The sequence below is a fragment of the Xyrauchen texanus genome, chromosome 15 (assembly GCF_025860055.1).
Source record: "Xyrauchen texanus isolate HMW12.3.18 chromosome 15, RBS_HiC_50CHRs, whole genome shotgun sequence".
Classification (NCBI taxonomy): domain Eukaryota; kingdom Metazoa; phylum Chordata; class Actinopteri; order Cypriniformes; family Catostomidae; genus Xyrauchen; species Xyrauchen texanus.
Genome location: NC_068290.1, coordinates 6,041,618 through 6,060,471, shown reverse-complemented (window position 1 = coordinate 6,060,471; position 18,854 = coordinate 6,041,618). Strand labels below are relative to the sequence as shown.

At 36.9% G+C, this 18,854-nt stretch overlaps 1 protein-coding gene across 1 annotated transcript in view; it reads left to right on the top strand.

Annotated features, from left to right (window-relative positions):
• The window catches only part of LOC127656101 (synaptic vesicle glycoprotein 2A-like), a 50,985-nt gene extending 33,221 nt beyond the window's left edge, over window positions 1-17,764 (top strand). Inside the window, exons 3-13 of the mRNA XM_052144278.1 lie at window positions 1,346-1,526; window positions 2,601-2,752; window positions 4,774-4,907; window positions 5,042-5,131; window positions 5,617-5,727; window positions 8,127-8,215; window positions 9,327-9,491; window positions 10,936-11,069; window positions 13,659-13,862; window positions 15,719-15,878; window positions 16,185-17,764. Coding sequence (XP_052000238.1) covers window positions 1,346-1,526; window positions 2,601-2,752; window positions 4,774-4,907; window positions 5,042-5,131; window positions 5,617-5,727; window positions 8,127-8,215; window positions 9,327-9,491; window positions 10,936-11,069; window positions 13,659-13,862; window positions 15,719-15,878; window positions 16,185-16,368 — 1,604 coding nt within the window. The 3' untranslated portion in view covers window positions 16,369-17,764. The remainder of the gene's footprint in view (window positions 1-1,345; window positions 1,527-2,600; window positions 2,753-4,773; window positions 4,908-5,041; window positions 5,132-5,616; window positions 5,728-8,126; window positions 8,216-9,326; window positions 9,492-10,935; window positions 11,070-13,658; window positions 13,863-15,718; window positions 15,879-16,184) is intronic.
• The last annotated feature ends 1,090 nt before the right edge of the window (window positions 17,765-18,854 follow it).

The following is an 18,854-nucleotide window of genomic DNA, read 5'->3' as shown; positions in this document are numbered from 1 at the left end:
GATAGAGGTGATCCAAAAGCAATCACATTTACATTTACATTTACGCATTTGGCAGACACTTTTATACAAAGCGACTTACAGAGCCCTTATTACAGGGACAATCCCCCCGGAGCAACCTGGAGTTAAGTGTCTTGCTCAAGGACACAATCAGTGACCTTCTGATTAACAGTTATGTTAATTAGATTAGATTAGATTACATTTAAAATGTAATCTAAGAGATGATTTTACTGATTACATTTGTAGTTATGGAATTTGTAATCAGTACCAGATTACAATACAGACGTAATCTACCTGAGCACTGATCTGATAACACTGAATTCGGCAACAGTAGGTCAAAAGTTCTGCTGCAAAATCGGTCTGAGCTGACTGAAATTTGAATCACTATCTCCAGTGGCTGAAGCTGGAAGTGTTGTTGAAAGTAGGGGCACATCTGAACTTCAGATTCCGGGTGAAATACCCTCAGAGTGGTGCCAAAAGAAAGCCGTAAAGTGAGTTGTTTTTAGTTGTAAATGATGTACTATATATCAGTCAAACATACACCCTAACCAAATACTAACCATAAACCTAACTGTAAGTGGAATAAACATTTAATCTTAGAGAAAAATACAACCTTCAAATCACACTCATTGTTTATGTGAAATTATTTTATTGATATTTTACTGGAAATCAAGCCAAAAACACTAATTAAGAAAATGATTTTTTGCAGTGTCTTCCAAGGAGATCTATAATACATGCAGGAAGTTATTCACACTTTTAAGAGCCCTCCAAAAACTGTAGGCACTGGTGAAACATTGACTTTAGTGGGGCAGCTGTGGCTCAGGTGGTAGAGTGATTTGGCCACTAATCACAAGGTGGTTCGATTCACGACCCACATGACGAAGTGTCCTTGGGCAAGACACTGAACCCCAAGTTGCTCCCAATTGCAGGCTAGCACCTTGCATGGCAGCTCTGCCGATATTAGTGTGTGTGTGTGTGTGTGTGTGTGTGTGTGTGTGTGTGTGTGTGTGTGTGTGAATGGGTGAATGTGTCACAGTGTAAAGCACTTTGAAAATCACTAAGGTTAAAAAAGAGCTATATAAGTGTAGACCATTTACTTTACAATAATGAAATACTTAGATGTTTCTAAATATAAATGTGGTTTTAAATGGCTATTAATGGAGGAACAGGTTTATGGTTGCGTAATGTTGTAGTTACAGCATTTACAGTAGTTGCATTGCAGTTAAAGTAAATTGCAAACTAACCAGCTAAACCTTGATCCCTTGTTCTGTAGAGAATATGTAGACTTGCTAATCTGATATGGGTTTGAACAGGATTCTGGTGTGAATACCATCTCTCTGTCTTTCAGGTCTTATTGTGTATCTGGGTATGATGGTGGGTGCCTTCGTATGGGGAGGTCTGGCTGACAGAATCGGGCGCAGACAGACTCTTCTCATCTCTCTCTCCATCAACAGTGTATTTGCTTTCTTCTCCTCCTTTGTCCAAGGATACAGCTCTTTCCTGTTCTGTCGCCTGCTCTCCGGTGTGGGGTAAATGCTTGAATTACATCTCTTACAGTCTCTCTTATATAAGACTACTACAAAAATGATCATTTAGGTGTCATCCTCTTGTTTTGATGTTTAAATTTGTGTATGATTTCTTTGACATTGTAAATAGCATGACCCAATGGAGACAAATTTTGAAAAATATTAACTGTCCTAAAACAGGTTTCCTGAACACCCCTTTGTTTAATACAAAGATAACAATTTAATGTTTTATGGTTATGCTTTTTAAAGGGATAGTCCAACCAAAAATGAAAATTATCTAATCATTTAATCACCCTCATGCCATCCCAGATGTGTATGAATTTCTTTCTTCTGCTGAACACAAACAAAGATTTTTAAAAGAAAATCTCATCTCTGTTGGTCCATAAAACGCAAGTGAATGGTGGCCAGAAATATGATGGTCCAAAAAGCATATGAAGGCAGCATAAAAGTAATCCATACAACTCCAGTGGTTTAATACATATCTTCAGAAGTGATATGATAGGTGTTGATGAGAAAAAGTTCAATATTTATGTCCTTTTTCCACTATAAATCTCCAGTTTCACTTTCACTTCCACGGTCATCCTTTTTTTTGGCAATTCACATTCTTTATGCATATCGCCATCTACTGGGCAGGGAGAATTAATGGTAAAAGGACTGTTTCTCACCCACACCTATCATATCACTTCTAAATATATGGATTTAACCACTGGTATCATATAGATTACTTTTATGCTGCATGTATTTGCTTTATGGACCTTCAAAGTTCTTTCCACCATTCACTTGCATTTTATAAATCTACTGAGCTGAAATGTTCTTCTAAAATTCTTTGTTTGTGTTATTCATAAGGGTGAGTAAATAATGAGAGAATTTTAATTTTGGTGAACTATCCCTTTAAATAAATATTTGAGGTTGGTGGGGTTCAGCTGACAAAAATGCTTGGGAACATCTTGGTGTTTACACTTTTAAAAATAAATGGTTTGTCTTGGTCAGCATTAAAAATGTATTGTCAACATTAAAGTACATCACCTTACATTAGATATTTTATGTTTGATGCCCCTAATTCTCTCTGTGCTATAGGATTGGTGGTTCGATTCCCATCGTTTTCTCATATTACTCGGAGTTTCTGGCTCAGGAGAAGCGTGGCGAGCACTTGAGCTGGCTCTGCATGTTCTGGATGTTTGGAGGCATCTACGCTGCAGCCATGGCCTGGGCCATCATTCCCCACTATGGTAAACATCATTCTTTTATTGTTGGGTGTAGTTTAGTGGTAACCTGATCTGGGCTGGTAGCTGAAAGGTTGTAGATCCAAACCCCACAAGGGATGATTCATGAACTATCACCATTATGTCCTTGTGCAAGACATTTAACCTCTGGTTACTCCAGTGGGACTAAACCTGTAACTTAAGATGGAAAGACGTTAAGTACACAGTCTTGTCCCTTTGTCTTTTTGTCTGATTTTCAAATACGTTTTGTTTAAAATCACTTCTGAGCTGGTTGGTATGTTTTATGGCTTAGGGTGCTTTAATAAAGTACTTTATGAAATCCCTATGAAAAAAATGAATGGGAAAAATAGTTCTGGAATCAAGACAGCTGAAAAAGTAGGCATGCATTGTTGCACTATATAGTCTTTAGTTTAGGTCACGCCCATGAAATTTGGTTTGCTAGTGCTAGTCGGTAGCAGGTAGTACTAGTTCTATCAGACTTGAGTCATGTTTAAAATTACATTTATTTGATGAATATGAAAAAGGAATGTAATGTCTCTCTTTGGCATAAGCTCCGTCTGGCAGTCCGAAGAAGGTGTACTCGGAACCGTCAGATCCTGCCCGTGATAGGAGGCAGGGGCGAGGAACCTACCCCCGTGCAGGATGGGACTCAACTGGTGGCAGTGGGGTGGTGGAGGTTGCTGTGTTAGCACACTGAAACAGCAATGTGATAGATTGTAAGCAGACTTATAAAGTGATGGCTGACATATGATTGGCCAGGAGTTACCTAGCTAATGATGTACAGCAGCGAATCTTCCCGCTAGAACTATGCTGCGCTTACATTTCGAGAAAGCATTTTTTCCGTTCATATTTTTCGTCCGTTTTCCTGGAATAAAAAGACTAATAGACCTGGACTAAAAGCCACATAATTCATCAGGTCTTTGAAAAATTTGAACACAATTTAAAGTGTTTTAATCCTTCAAGGTATTATATTGGTAAATATACTTCATTAAGTGCAAGTTTCATCTCTGTTGACTACGGGGCCGTTCAGAACAAACGCGTACACACTGCATATAAATCTGGCTCTACACTAGCTGATTTTTGCAATGGTTTTCAGGTGTTAGTTTCATTATCAATCACCGGCCAGACTGAGGGAAACAGAGTGCCCATTAGCATCTCTCAGCGGGAGGTATTAATCACTTAACTGTCAGGACTCCATGTTGAGTTGGCTTCAAGCACTGAAAAAACACATCTGTTCTGTTAGAAAAAATCATTCGGTCACTGAGAAGAACTGACAAGAAGACAAGCTGATCAGAACTTTTTTTTTTATCATACTCGGCTGCATATCATCACAAACGCTGATTAAAATCCATAGTTATTCTGTCATTCTGCAGAAATAATACAAAAGCAGCTAATGTCGGATGAAAATAACCTTGACTGACGTTTTACAGTTTTGGTGCATTTTAAAATATATGCTTGTGAAAGCCTACCGAACCATGAAAACAAATGCAACATTGTAACAATTTTAGCCTCTGTTCCAGAACAATCAATCTAGCTACAGGTCTGTAAATGCCCCAAATCACTCTATTGCAATTGCAGTTTTACTCATGTTGGTATTTTGGCGAGCTCCACGTGACAGCGAACAGAGAGAGATAGTTGTGGTGAGTTGTTATGCGTGTCACCCCTCCAACATTTTTAATCAACAAGTGAGTCATACCTCTGACTGAAGAGAGCGAGATCTCAGCAAAACAGTCTGCATGTGTGACACCCTCGGCCAAAACATGTTGTTTTGAGTCTGCTAGTGTAGAGCCAGCTTAAAGGAATGCGGGTGTCTTTAGATGTGCTTTTAAAAGTTGAAATACATTTTTTTTTGGCCAAAAGCTGTGTCTAAAAACTGTGGTGCTCCTGTTTGAGATTCTGGAAGAAAAAAACAGCTGTCCATCTAGCACACATTTACGTAGAAAAAACAATGGATAAAGAGCACAGATGGACACCATAACACTTCCATTGTGAACTGCCCTTAATATATGCCTCTTCCTGTTAACCAGGCTGGAGCTTCCAGATGGGATCAGCCTACCAGTTTCATAGTTGGCGAGTGTTTGTGCTAGTGTGTGCGTTCCCCTCCGTCGCTGCTATCGTGGCGCTAACCACCATGCCAGAGAGCCCACGCTTCTACCTTGAGGTTAGTGACTTCCCAAATCCTTGTTTGCATGAGCTTTTGTCTCTGTTATGCGTCCTGATGTATGTAGAATAGATGAAAGTGCAATATAAGCTAGTAACCCAGAACTGATTCTACTGCAATGTGTGTTTTAACAGAACGGGAAACATGATGAAGCCTGGATGATTCTGAAACAAGTCCATGATACCAACATGAGGGCAAAGGGCTACCCAGAGAGGGTCTTCTCAGTGAGTAACACTGATTTTTACAGATTTCAGTGAGAACAATAATGTTAGAACAGTTATTAATAGTGATCTGTGGGAGTTGTAATTTTTTCTTTATGAATAAGAAATGACAATGTAGTCATGCTAATGCGTTTCCAAAGTGGCTTTCATACATTTAAATGAACACGGTTAATTAAGTTTTTAGATATAAATTATGCAAACATGTTTCATTTGAATTTTGGAAAGAGTTACCTAGTTATGGTTCTGGATCGCAATTGCTTCAGACAGCTATCATTTTTATTTTAAAGTAACTGTTTAATAATAATGCACTTTAGGCCATGCTATATCATGAATACCTAACAATGGCTGTTTGCAATGCCATTATTCACTACTGTATGCATATTTTAGAAAAAATATAGGTGTTTTCATGGCCACACAAAACTGACTCTTGGTGCATATCAGTTATGTATAGGCACATTCTATTCTCAAGCATGTTGTGTAATCCACAGGTCACCACCATTAAGACGGTGAAACAGATGGATGAGTTGGTTGACATGGGCGGAGAGGCTACAGCCTGGCACCTGCGCTGGAGGATGAAGCTCACCAACCTCTTCCATCAGGTACCATACAATAAACACAGGCTTGAAGGAATAGTGAATAGTTTGACATAATTTACTCATCCCTAATTTTTTCCAACCCTTTACTGTTTTTATTAATTTATTACAAAATGAGATATTAAGGAGAATTATAGAGCTTCTGTTTTCCATACAATTAATGTGATTTTAAATGGCTGCTAAGCTCAAAAAACAAACAAACATACAAACAAAAACCCCACATAGCTTTCTACAATAGCTTTCTGTGAGGAACAAGCCTTATTTTAAGTTCTGAGAAAGTTTTTTCCCTCCACCATTGTTCTTAAATCTCATTTGTGATTGGGTTTTGAAATGCAACATGTCACAATCAATTAAATGAAGCTTGAGAATGGAATTTACCACACAAGTCCTTTAGACTATTTTTGGGTGCTTTTATGTAGCATATGAAATGAATAACAATGCACTTACCACGTTGCAAAATCCTGGATAGGTGTTGATATGTAAATGTTAATATAATATGTAAAAGTGGCAATTCAGTATGTTAATGTGTTGATTGTAGTGGCATAGTAACCATGGTGATTTTTGACTGACACATTTTTAGCTTAGTTTCCATAAAAAAACTACCAAGCTACTGGACTGGAAATTGAACCTTTTTTTTGCAGTAAGTGCACCCACAGCACCATCAGTAAGGCTGAAGTACCCAAACCAAACATGTGTACCAAAGACTATATAATTTAATATTATCTTTAATGTTGATTATTATTAATGACAATAAACAATTATATTTCAGGTATTTTTTTATTTATTATGTCCATTTGCCTACATTGTCATTATATTTTCATAATTTTGGTAACATTTGAGCTTTTTAAAAATGTAAAAATTAATATGCAATAAATATGATGTCTTGAAACTGCATATACTGTTTTATATTGCATACATGCTTTATTCCATATTTATTGTTTACATGCATAATTTGTATTAACATTGATAAGTATAACAAGAGCTAAGATGGTACTGTTTCTTTAAGACTACAGGCAGCGGTTTAGCCAGTGAGCGCATTTTAACAAGAGAGATCGCGCACGGATCCTTTAGCGCATTAGTGCTATGTTTGATTAGAATAAAATGTTTTGTTGTTTTTGATCAACAAACTGTAAAAGAACAGAAAGGTTATTAAAAGATACATTAATCAATGACAAATTAATTGCGTGGATCTCATCTTTGGACATTATCCGGGACTACTCAAACCAAACGTATAGGCCCTGCTTCCACCTGGTATTACGATGTATCTCAGGTCATCCGATCTCATGTGGTCAGGTGAGATACTGTACATGGCTGTTTACAATTGGTCACTTAAATGTGTCTCCTGTGATCACTTCTTTTTGTATTTGGAGGGAAGGGTTTCTGTTTCATGACGTCATACATCAATCACTTTGTCAGTGTGTTACTGCATGATAACGAAGAGCAACAAAGTAAAAAAAGACTAAATAAAGCGCTGTTTTTCCCAGGTGCAGTTGAAATGTAATCTAAGCACAAATGCAACATGTCAAGCAGAATTATCCATAATTTTCATGGATTACCTGAATTGAAGGAGCTTCAGGTATTCTTGTCATCTGTGTTTATATCAGACACACTAAAGAAGATCCGTAATGCTCTTGTGATAGTGTCTGTATCCGCTTTTAACTTTCAGATCAGGCGGTTATTTCCTTTTAAAAACGCTTGTTACCGGCAAACTTTAAACTCTTGTTTTAGCGCAGCAGTTGATTGAGAGGCGGTGCTTCACTGCTTCCAGGATGCATACAAGGACGAATTAGTGTTTACACCTCAAATGCGATCTGGTGACATGCGTATTTGACCACATTCATATGTGGTTTTTGTTATTCAATCACAAAACTGTTAAGACCCCATTCAGACCTGTATTTAGCTTAATACAGAGTGGTGGTGGTGGTGTAGTGGTCTAAGCACATAACTGGTAATCTGGTAATCAGAAGGACACTGGTTCGAACCCCACAGCCACCACCATGTGTCCTTGAGCAAGGCACTTAACTCCAGGGGGATTGTCCCTGTAATAAGGGCTCTGTAAGTCGCTTTGGATAAAAGCGTTTGCCAAATGCATAAATGTAAATGTAATACCAGGTGGAAATGGGGTCTTACTCTCAACATGAGTAAAAAGATCTTGGTGCCAAATTCCACATAGAGATAAAGATTGATATTTTTACAGATTCCTAATTTTATTATTTTTATTTGAAGCCATGATTGGGATTTTGTTAGGTTCAACATAGCAAAATTAAATGATCTACCTCCAGTTGGGAATCACTGCATTAGAGTATGTCTGTATAGTACATTAAGCTCAAGGATAATGCTGTTTCCCAGTATAAGTTTCTTTTAGGTTGCATTTACCTTACCAAATTGTATTCTTGGGTTCCCAGGTGTGGCGAAACTTCCTGACCATCTTTAATCCAGAGTACAGGAGGATCACCTACATGATGATGGCCGTTTGGTTTTCCATGTCCTTCAGGTAAACACTAAAAACGTTCACCCAAATCATTTACTCACCCTCATATGACCAGGGTTCCCACGGTTCTTGAATGTCTTAAATATCTTAAATGGCTTAACAAAAGTCTTAATTATCACTTGAACAGTTCTTTCATTTTGGGATGGATAGACAGATATCACGATATGGCGTTATGTGATTATTATTCAGCTTAAATACACTACGTTTCGATTAAATAAATGCATGCACTGCGTGCTTCAAAGTGATCGCTGATGGCTACTACTGGTAACGAATGTGTGTTTATATTCTAATATGTTATCAATGATTGCAAGAGTGCGTATTTTTTTCCCCTGATCTATTTGAATGAGCAGCTGCAATCAGTGAAGTGCAGATATTTCAAAATAAGAGTCCCCAGGCTTGTTAATAGTTAAAAGTCCCATTGCATCTGGTATTTAAATTAATTTGGCCCACCCTGTCACAGAAAGTAAAGCTTTTTACATTCCATATAGGCTATCAGTTTTAAAAACTATTGGCAGATAAAAACATTATTGCATTTCTTTCTAAACTATTTCAAATAATTCTAACTACTTTTAAATTATTAGTATGTCAGCACAATCCAATATCGGTCGACCTCTAATTTGTATGTATTGATATATTGGTACATAAACCAATTTTAATGTAATATATGGTAAACATGTCTTGAGTATTTTAAACTTGGATGATAAGCAGAAGGCCTTGTTGAATATGTGCCCCCGTCTGTTAAAATAAAAAAAATATTTTGAGATTGTGTGGGTTTGATGTGGTACCGACATACATTATACATTTTATATGTTCAGGTCTGAAGAAAGGTCTTAAAAAGTTTTACATTTGATTTTAAAACCTGCAGCAACCCTGATGACTTTCTTTGTCCATGATTCACAAAAGGATAGAGAGAATGTCACCATTCACTTTCATTGAATGGAAAAAAGATGCAATGAAACTGAATGGTGACTGAGACTAACATTCTGACTAACATTTGTGCAGCTGCTTATGTTGGAAGTAGACAGCAAGGCAGCTCAGTAGATTTTGAAACATAACAATAATGATTTGTACTTTTACATGTTTTTTTTAAATGTCTCCTCTGTCTGCTTCATAGCTACTACGGTTTGACTGTTTGGTTCCCTGACATGATCAAATACCTGCAGAAACAAGAGTACTCCTCACGCACAAAGGTCTTCATTAAGGAGAAAGTGGAGCATGTGACCTTTAACTTTACGCTAGAGAACCAGATCCACCGGAATGGAGAGTACTTTAACAACAAGTAAGCACTACTCAGAAAAAGTATGCATCCTCAAGACAAGTACCAGTAAATAGATATGTACTTTCCACAATTGACCCTTCGCTAAGCTTTGTCCCATTGCTAGGTCTGACAAGCTTTGCAGAACAGGAAGATTACTGTGAACGGTACAGTTTTGGCCAAATATTCTCATGAACAAAATGTATAATATTGTAATATGGGCTGGAATGAAGAGTGACATTGTAATGCATTGTAACGCAGTTCAGTGGAAAGGAGGAGGCGAGAACCGGCTTGTCAATATAAATAATATTTTAATGAATAACTTAAGACACACGCGCACACACACACACACACACACACACACACACACACACACACACACACACACACACACACACACACACACACACACACACACACACACACACACACACACACACACACACACACACACACACACACACACACGACGGACATGTCTGTAAATGATCTCTCTCTTGTTGCACCACCGTCTACCATCGGCCTTTATACCTCTCTGAGGCTTAATTAGCCTGATAAGGGACCGGGTGTGTATAATCACAACCCGGCCCCGCCCTCCGCCCTGTCACAAGCATATTTATCTGATATTTGTTGTCAAACAAATCATTATATTACATAGTAATTTCATTATAAACTGTGGAAACTGTGAATCAGAATTGAGGCAACTGATTATAACAGTCACTTGAAAAGAGAAAAGTGTCATTTGATAGCGATTAAACACCTGATAACATTAGTGAACAAAACTGCTTATAATGTCTCATAACACACTCACTATGATGCTGTGAACTCTTTATTTACTACCGCCTTTACTAAGACCTGATTCAATACATAAATGAGTTAATATCAAGTTATTTAGCTAATTAGCTTAATTTTACATTGGAGCAAATGTAGGTGTCCTTGCTGATATTAAACATGTTCATTTGGGAAAGAGGGCTGACAGTTTTATTCATACATTTAATTCAAATAATTTTTAAAGAGAAAGAAAAACTGTGTGTTTCCTCTCGAGGTACTCTAGGTGTTAGTTTTAAATAAAGAAAATTACACATATGCCTTAACATGCACAACAGATCCCATAGGAAATATACAAAGTCACAAAGGAGATACAGTATCTTAACAATCTCAATTGTTTCTACTAGAGCGCAATGGGAATAAATGGGAATAAATGAATGGCAAATGAAGACGGGCTTGGTTAAGAAATCTCAACAATGTATCAAACTGTGCTAAGAGATTTCAAGATACCAAAGTGTGCAATTAAATGTCTCAATTTTATAACACCTTAATATTAATTTAAATATTTCTCATCAAATCTTCCAAAGGATCAGAGCTATGCTATATACTCCTATTGTTTGTCTCATTTGTGCATATTTTTTATTTCTCCTAAGGAATTTTACAAGTAACATCCAAAAACATTTTTTTTCTTTCATTTAAGGTTCTTAAATCTGAAAATGAAGTCTATGGTGTTTGAAGACTCCCTGTTTGAGGAATGCTACTTTGAGGATATCACGTCAAGCAACACCTTCTTCAGAAACTGCACGTTCATCTCCACCCTCTTCTACAACACTGGTGAGAAGATCACAGGTTTAGCCCTCCTGGCTTTAAGCAAATACAGCTTCTGTTGAAATTTCTGGAGTGTGATTAGCAAAGACAGATGTATGAAATATTTGCATTCAAGCCGTCACCTTTCAAATCAATGATCCTTCATAGGAAGACAACCATATGACATGTTTTGCCTCAGTTAAAATGGACCCATTCACTAGAGCTTTTGAATGCATTGAAAATGTTTCAGGTATCCTAGCAACAGAAGCTCAGATTCTTCTTTTCGTGATTGAGTCGTGCTGGGCGTTTATGATTGTTTCTTCTGAGCAGCTTTCATATGAATGCTGAGACTGAGAAACCAAGGCTCTGATCCAAATCCAAATGAGCTGCCTGCCTAGGCAGCATTTAAAGGCATCATAGACACACACACTCCTAACATGAGTGATGGTCCAGTAACTAATGTTTATATATTTATACTTCTGAAATTTGAAATAATGAAATGCACAATTATAGCTTAGTTTTTAGAATAAATGTACTATTTTTCATCATGTTGCTAGCTTAGCAACATGCTAACATCAAACTCTACTGAAATCAATATTGAGTCGAGTTTCCCTTCTCGTGCTGCTCTGTCAATGACATAAAACATTTTTCTTCCAGATTTATTACATTATTCAAAAATGCATTCAAAATGCTATTCACATAAATCAATTACACATAAATACACACAACTCTTATATGATGAACATGTTTTCAATTCAAAGTCATTTTGATATTATTGACAGATACTATTTGCACCCCAACTCTGGTGCAAATAGTGGCAGATACTGTTTACACTATTTAAATACTAACATACAGTATAGTGGCATCACTGCAGAGCGTTTTTTGTGTTTATTGTAGTCCCACAAGCACCCTATACCAACCCCTAGCCCTAAACCTTTCCTTACAAAAATTAAGCATGGTTTTATTATAGCAACCATTGTATCAACATAGTATTTTGTAGTAAAATTATAGTAACCACAAAATTATGGTTACTATATTAATACCATATTACTGTAGTAAAACTATGGTTAATTGCATCGAAATTATGGGTTTCACTAATATACATGGTTACTATAATTTTACTATAGTAAAACCATGGTTCATTTTTGAATGGGTTAGTCTCCCGAGACTTTCTCAAAAGGAGCGATACAGTCTACAGACGACAGAAGCTGAGCTGCGGTAAAAAGCCATCACCCCTCTCGCCCCTGACGAAGAAGGCAACACGTGCGATCGACAAACCCTACCTCTTACCCGGATCAAACGCTTCTTTCAACTCCCAGACTTAACCTTGATCAAATCACTGTAAGGAAATCTACCTTTTTATTAGATTTGATGTATTATTATGAGTAGTATTAAAGGAAATATTAAAGAGTGGAGACAGGAAATAGAATGGGAAAAAGAGTGGTAGAAAAGGCAGATTCGATCCTGGGTCACCCGCATGAAAAAGCACATTTGCACTGACCAGGGCTGGACTGGGAAGAGAAATTGGCCCACGATTTTGCATTGCAACTGGCCCAAAAGTTGTAAAAAGTCGCTGTCCTTTTCTGCATATTGCAGCGCTGTTTTGTGGTCCATTCTGCATAATGCGCCGGCTCATTCGGTCATTTTCGCAGCCGACACACCTTCCCACTCGGTTCTCCCGATCAGTAGATGATATACAAAAAAACCTTCATAACTTTTGTGTGTATGTGTCCTGTGCAAGGAGCTCGAAAATACCCATCCTATTTTGTGATACCTGTGTCTTGCGACCTGCTTCAGTAAATGTTATATCATCACCCCTGTGGTCTCCCAATACTATTATGCCAGAAATTAAATGCAATGGAAAATACATTTATGTCTCATTAAAAGGGGATATTCTTAAAATGACATGTTGCATAAGAAATGCAGAACAATCTTTTATTAGTATTGCTTAAAAAAAAGTGAGCAGTGAAACAATTGTTTTAAAATATCATTAACATCATCTGAGAACACTTTTATCCACCAAATCAAAGTCATGTATTGTGCAACCATGCAGTTGGTTTAATTCATCATTTTTATCACCTTGGACAACCTTATCTGACAATGATTAGACAGCAAGGTAGGTATTGGTTTTGGAACAGAACCCAAATGCAAAAATGCTGTTGTGTTTTATTATGCCTTCTAAGCCATGCCAACTGAAACATATAATGCAGTGCTCTGCATGGATGGATGGATACCCAGGGCCGCCGCTGGCCAATTTGATGCCCTACGCAGAGTTCCAGGTGGACGGGGGGTGGTGGGTTCACGTGATATGATTGCGAAGCGATCATCTGTGTTCCGCAACTGCTTTCGGGTCCTTGAATAATGTATAACGTGCGAGTAAGGGCAGCCGGTGCCCTCCTAGGGTAAGATGGTACCCCCATAGGGGGTTGGTGCCCTACGCAGACTGCGTTGTCTGCTTATAGGAAGCGGCGGTACTGTGGATACCAATGAATGCATTATTCATGCACACATTTGAGTCCACTGAAGTCTGATCTAGAAGTGTTTACAGTACCCGTTTAGATAAAGTCTTAGAGTAGCTACTCTGCCTTGCTAATGAGGGCCTTTATTTCTTTCTAGACTTGTTCAAGTACAGGCTGATCAACAGCAAACTCATCAACAGCACATTCCTCCACAACAAAGAGGGCTGTATGCTGGATTTCAGCGATGAGAACAACGCCTACATGATCTATTTCGTCAGTTTCCTTGGGACACTCGCTGTCCTGCCTGGCAACATTGTGTCTGCTCTACTCATGGACAAGATCGGACGTCTAAGGATGTTGGGTAAACACATAAACAAAACAAGTTGCATCAGTGCTGTTCTCTCATTGGTCAGCTGTAAACATTACCATGTCAGATGTCGGATATTCCTACTTAATATCTCCAATCTCCGACCATAAAGGCATTCTTCTATTGCCCGATGCTCGGAAGGTGACTTATGAATAAACAAAAATGCAATGCTCCTGTTAGCTTATCAGGTGTTCGACTGTTAATGAAGACGTGTCTTAGCAACCAAATTGTGGAGGATAATGGTTCTTTGCAATGCTTGCAGTTTTTCTACTGGTAATGTATGAACTTTGACTCATTGATGTATTTTATTTGCTTAAAGGTTAATGTTTATCATTAACTTTGTACATCTCCCTGGGTGGTGCCATGCTTGTGTGATGTCATGCACCTGCAAGAACACAAGTTTCTAAGTTTTAATTTGAATTCAAGTGGCATTCTATAGCACAAATGTTCAGAGATTGGAGTAAAAGGGTCATTATCAATATGGTGACAAACATGTCCTTTTCAGTCTTGAAAAAGATATCAAATAGTCAAGACACCCTGTTTAAAAGTCGTCAAACTATAACCTGACCTTTCATTAAATAATATGAAGTGGTTTGACTCTATATTGTTTAACACATTTTTTAGAAAACATATTTGAATTTGTCAATTGCCTGAAAAAACCCTTGTCCCTTCCTCTGGTACACCAATTCGATGACATGTACAGTTATATACAGTTTGCTTTCTCACATCAAGCCTTAGTGCAAGACCTAACAAGTGTGCAAAAAAGCAAAACAAAATAAGTAATAATAATTTAAATTAATAAAAAAAAAAGTGTTGTCCCTTGATTTCCTGTCATTTGTGTGATACATGTTAAAAACTTGTTGAAAAGAACACGAAGCTGCTCGAATATGCATGTTGAAAGATCAATATTTATGTCCTTTTTTACTATAAATTCTCTTCCTTGCCCAGTAGGTGGCAATATGCCTGAAGAATGCAAATTGCCAAAAACAAAAGAAGAATGTGAATGTGAAAGTGGAGATTTATAGTAATAAAAAAAAAAAAAGACTTAATCTTGATCTTTTTCTCACCCACACCCATCATATCACTTCTGAAGATATGGATTTAACCACTAGAGACTTATGGATTAATTTTATGCTTACTTTATATCCTTTTGGAGCTTCAATATTTTGGTACCCATTCCCTAACGTAAACACCTCCTTACACAGAGTGCATGATATATGTTTATTTCCTGGGAACTGTTTTGAAGCAGAGGCTGCAGCCAAAAGATACTCTTTATCCCTCGGATGTATACACATGTCTGAAATTGTGGCTATTTAGCACTTTGAAAAATACCACAAATATTCAAAATAAACAAAAAGTAAAATCAAAACATTTTGTCTAATGTCTTATGAAATGATCCTCTGGAGCGCACACTCTAATTTACAGTTTTTAAGAGTAATCTTAAACTAAATGAAATTAATTTAGCCTCAATATATTTAAATGTTATTAATTTTTATCAAACTTAATTCAATTTGATGGAATTTTGTTATGAATTTTGTTGGTTTGAGTGCATGAAATAATCTCCATTTATCAACCTAAATAATTGTTTAAGACAACATAACATATATTCATTAACAAAACATAGCAAAAGGTAGTAAACCACTGTACTCACAATTAGAGTAACTGTACCCACTGAGTGCATTTTGACAGAGGGGGCACAGTGGTCTGTCACTTTTTGAGAATGACCCAAATATATCCCACATCTGAGCATTACTCCATGAATACTTTTTGGGGTTTAGAAAATTAAGCAATTGCCCTTTCTAAAATTTCATTTAATTCAAGATTTTTCTCTCTGTCCTTACCTGGTCTAGCGGGCTCCAGTGTGATTTCCTGCGTTAGCTGCTTCTTCTTGTCATTTGGAAACAGTGAATCAGCTATGATCGCCTTGCTGTGTCTCTTTGGGGGCATCAGCATTGCATCATGGAATGCCCTGGATGTACTAACGGTGGAGCTGTACCCCTCCGACAAGAGGTAGGCCACGTTTATCTTTCGTTGATTATTGTTACTGTTAAGTGTGTTGGAATACATCATTAAGACCACTGCAGTGCAGATCAAGTGCATCGTTATTTAGGGGATATCTTAACATTTTCTGTCAATATGAACAACATCTCCGTGGTTCTGGCACAATTGTCCAATGCATTATTTGTTAGAAACTACAGTATGTTAACAGCACCCCTTGGAGGCCAATCGTTAAACAACCATTTGATTCCAGAAATGTTTGATAGATTACTTTTGATGCATTTTTCTAAATTAGTTTCCCCTTTATTTTTTTTACAGAACTACAGCCTTTGGGTTTCTAAACGCCCTGTGTAAGTTAGCTGCAGTTCTGGGCATCAGTATCTTCCAGTCATTTGTGGGCATCACTAAAGCGGTGCCCATCCTCTTCGCATCGGGCGCTTTGGCCGTCGGAAGCTTCTTGGCTCTAAAGCTTCCGGAAACTCGCGGTCAGGTGCTTCAATAATCTAGTCAGCAGGTGGAGGTGTTTTAGTCGGGAAAGCTTGACTGTGTCACCCAACCCCAAACCCTGTCCGTGAGTGAGCAATGCTGGAAGCAGTCGAAAGCAAACATCACATTTACAAATCAGTTAGAGATATCTTCATTCCTCCAACGTGTGCAATTGTATTATTATTTTAATTTGACCTCATTCAAATCTATATGTATAAATGTAATCCCTGGCATTTTGAAAAGGGAATAATGAGACCCATCCAGTTATTCTATGTTTCCATTCAGCAGATAAAGTTATTTTCTGTAGTGAATTGACCCCTTGATCCACTTCTGATCTTGTCTACAGGAATAATAGAGACCCTTTGTATGTGCAGAAAAACTGCCATGTTTAACACATTCCAGCTTTGCGTTCTTTATGGTACGAATGTGAAAATTAACATGATCAGTTTGACTTTCCCTTTAAACTTTGTCCAAGCCATTGTGTGATCTGAAAACCTTCACCGAGGACCCGTGACATCATTAGGTAGATATTTGAATGGACATGTTGAGCTAGTGGTCCTGGTCATTGTCATTGCTTTGCTCCCAAGAACAACATTTTTAAGATCGTGCATGATGGCACGCCTCACTTTTCAAGTTTGGATGTTTCAATGCAATTACTACTAAAGTCACATTATTATAGTCCGTATCATCGGTGAACACGTTTTTGGTTCTGTTTCATCTGAAAAATACCTTTGTTCTTTCAAGATGTCTGATTAAGGTGTTGTGCATGTAATGATGTGTAAATTCATATGAATATGCTTGAAGATAGTGAACATAACTGAAGAAAGTGCTCTGTTTTACTGTACCCTAACCATGATTCTTTAGACATCATTTCAAATGTGAAATACGTGACATTGATGGGTGGACTAGACAAGACGAACAGCTCTCTGAGCTTTGCCGTTATCCATATTGTGCATTATTATTATTTATCTAGTATGCTAAAAACAGAACATACTGTTTGCTTTCCTCGTAATATCAACAGAGCAGTTTCAGTTGTGTTTCTTTGAATGTGCGCAAACCTTGAGACGAAAGTTACATCGAAAGTTAAATCATCCAAATCATTCAGTCAACACAGGCATAAAAACTAAAGGAAAAAAATTATTAAACGAAGCACAAGGTGATTTGATTAAACTATCAAAACCAATAGGTTTATTTTGATGATTATGTACATTATGTATTGAATATAAATATATAAAAAATAGCTGTTAATCAAGTCTGTCTGTTTGAACACACAAGTTAATATTAAATATACAAACATATATATACATGAGAAAAAAAATACTTCCATGTTCAGATGTTAAACTAGTACCTACAAGTCTTAGATTCCATTTGATGTTTGTATATACAGATTATCTGTTTATTAAGAGATTTTGTTTTTTATCAAAGCAAATATATATATATATATATATATATATATATATATATATATATATATATATATATATATATATAAACAAGTGACTGCTAAAGTCCATACACTAATTTGCAGAACACACAGACACCCTTATTTATGTTTTCTCTCGTGTTCTTGTAAAGAAACTGAGGTATCCGTCTGTATGTGAGTATGTGCGTATGTATGGAAGTGTGTGTGTGCTTGCATGTGAAATGTTGAGTGTTCTCTGAATATTTGTATTTATTTGTATAACTGTTTATGAGAGTTTGATTTTATAGTATTTTTTACTTTATCTGTAGAAACAGATGTAGTGCCACAGGCAGGGTGATATAAATGCTGGATCATTGTTGATCTGATGATAAAAATACTATGGTGACTTGGTTGCAGTAAGTGAAAATAGAATTTAAAACAAGTGATTTTAATTGAAGGTCATGTATCAAAGAAATGTAACCAAATTTTAGTGTTTGTTGGGCAACAAAAAACATGGGTATCCCATTAGGACAAGCAGTAAACAAGAAAAATGATTTGTCCAATTATGCTACAGTTTACCAAGCAAAATGATTACTAGCTCCATGGATTACTGCTTTTCCTGTTGCGTAAACAGATACTGAAGCAAAGAAATCAGATAAGATAAAACCTCACCCAACTTCGGATGCTTCTGAATGCATTTAACAGCAAATTTTTTTTAGTGTCATTCAACGTTCTTTACTGCCATTTTTTAGGATAGCAGCCATATTATGTGCTCAGAGTAGACACTATAATACAACTGAATAATTTTTCGATTTAAAAATCCTTTTTTTTTTTTTGTAAATGCACAAATAAATTAGACCAAAGTCGAACACTTAAAGGGGTCATGAAATGCTTTTTTTTTTTTTATAATTGTATTATATTCCCTGAGGACCATTGATAATGTAGTAGTTTTTCCATTAAAACTAATAATTTTGCACCCTGTCTCTGGCCCTATGCCTGAAACATTCAGTTTTGGCCAAAGCGCCTCCTTAAACAAAAACACCCACTGTTATGATTGGCTAACATTGTGCAGCCCCTCGAATAGAACCGGTTTTGAATCT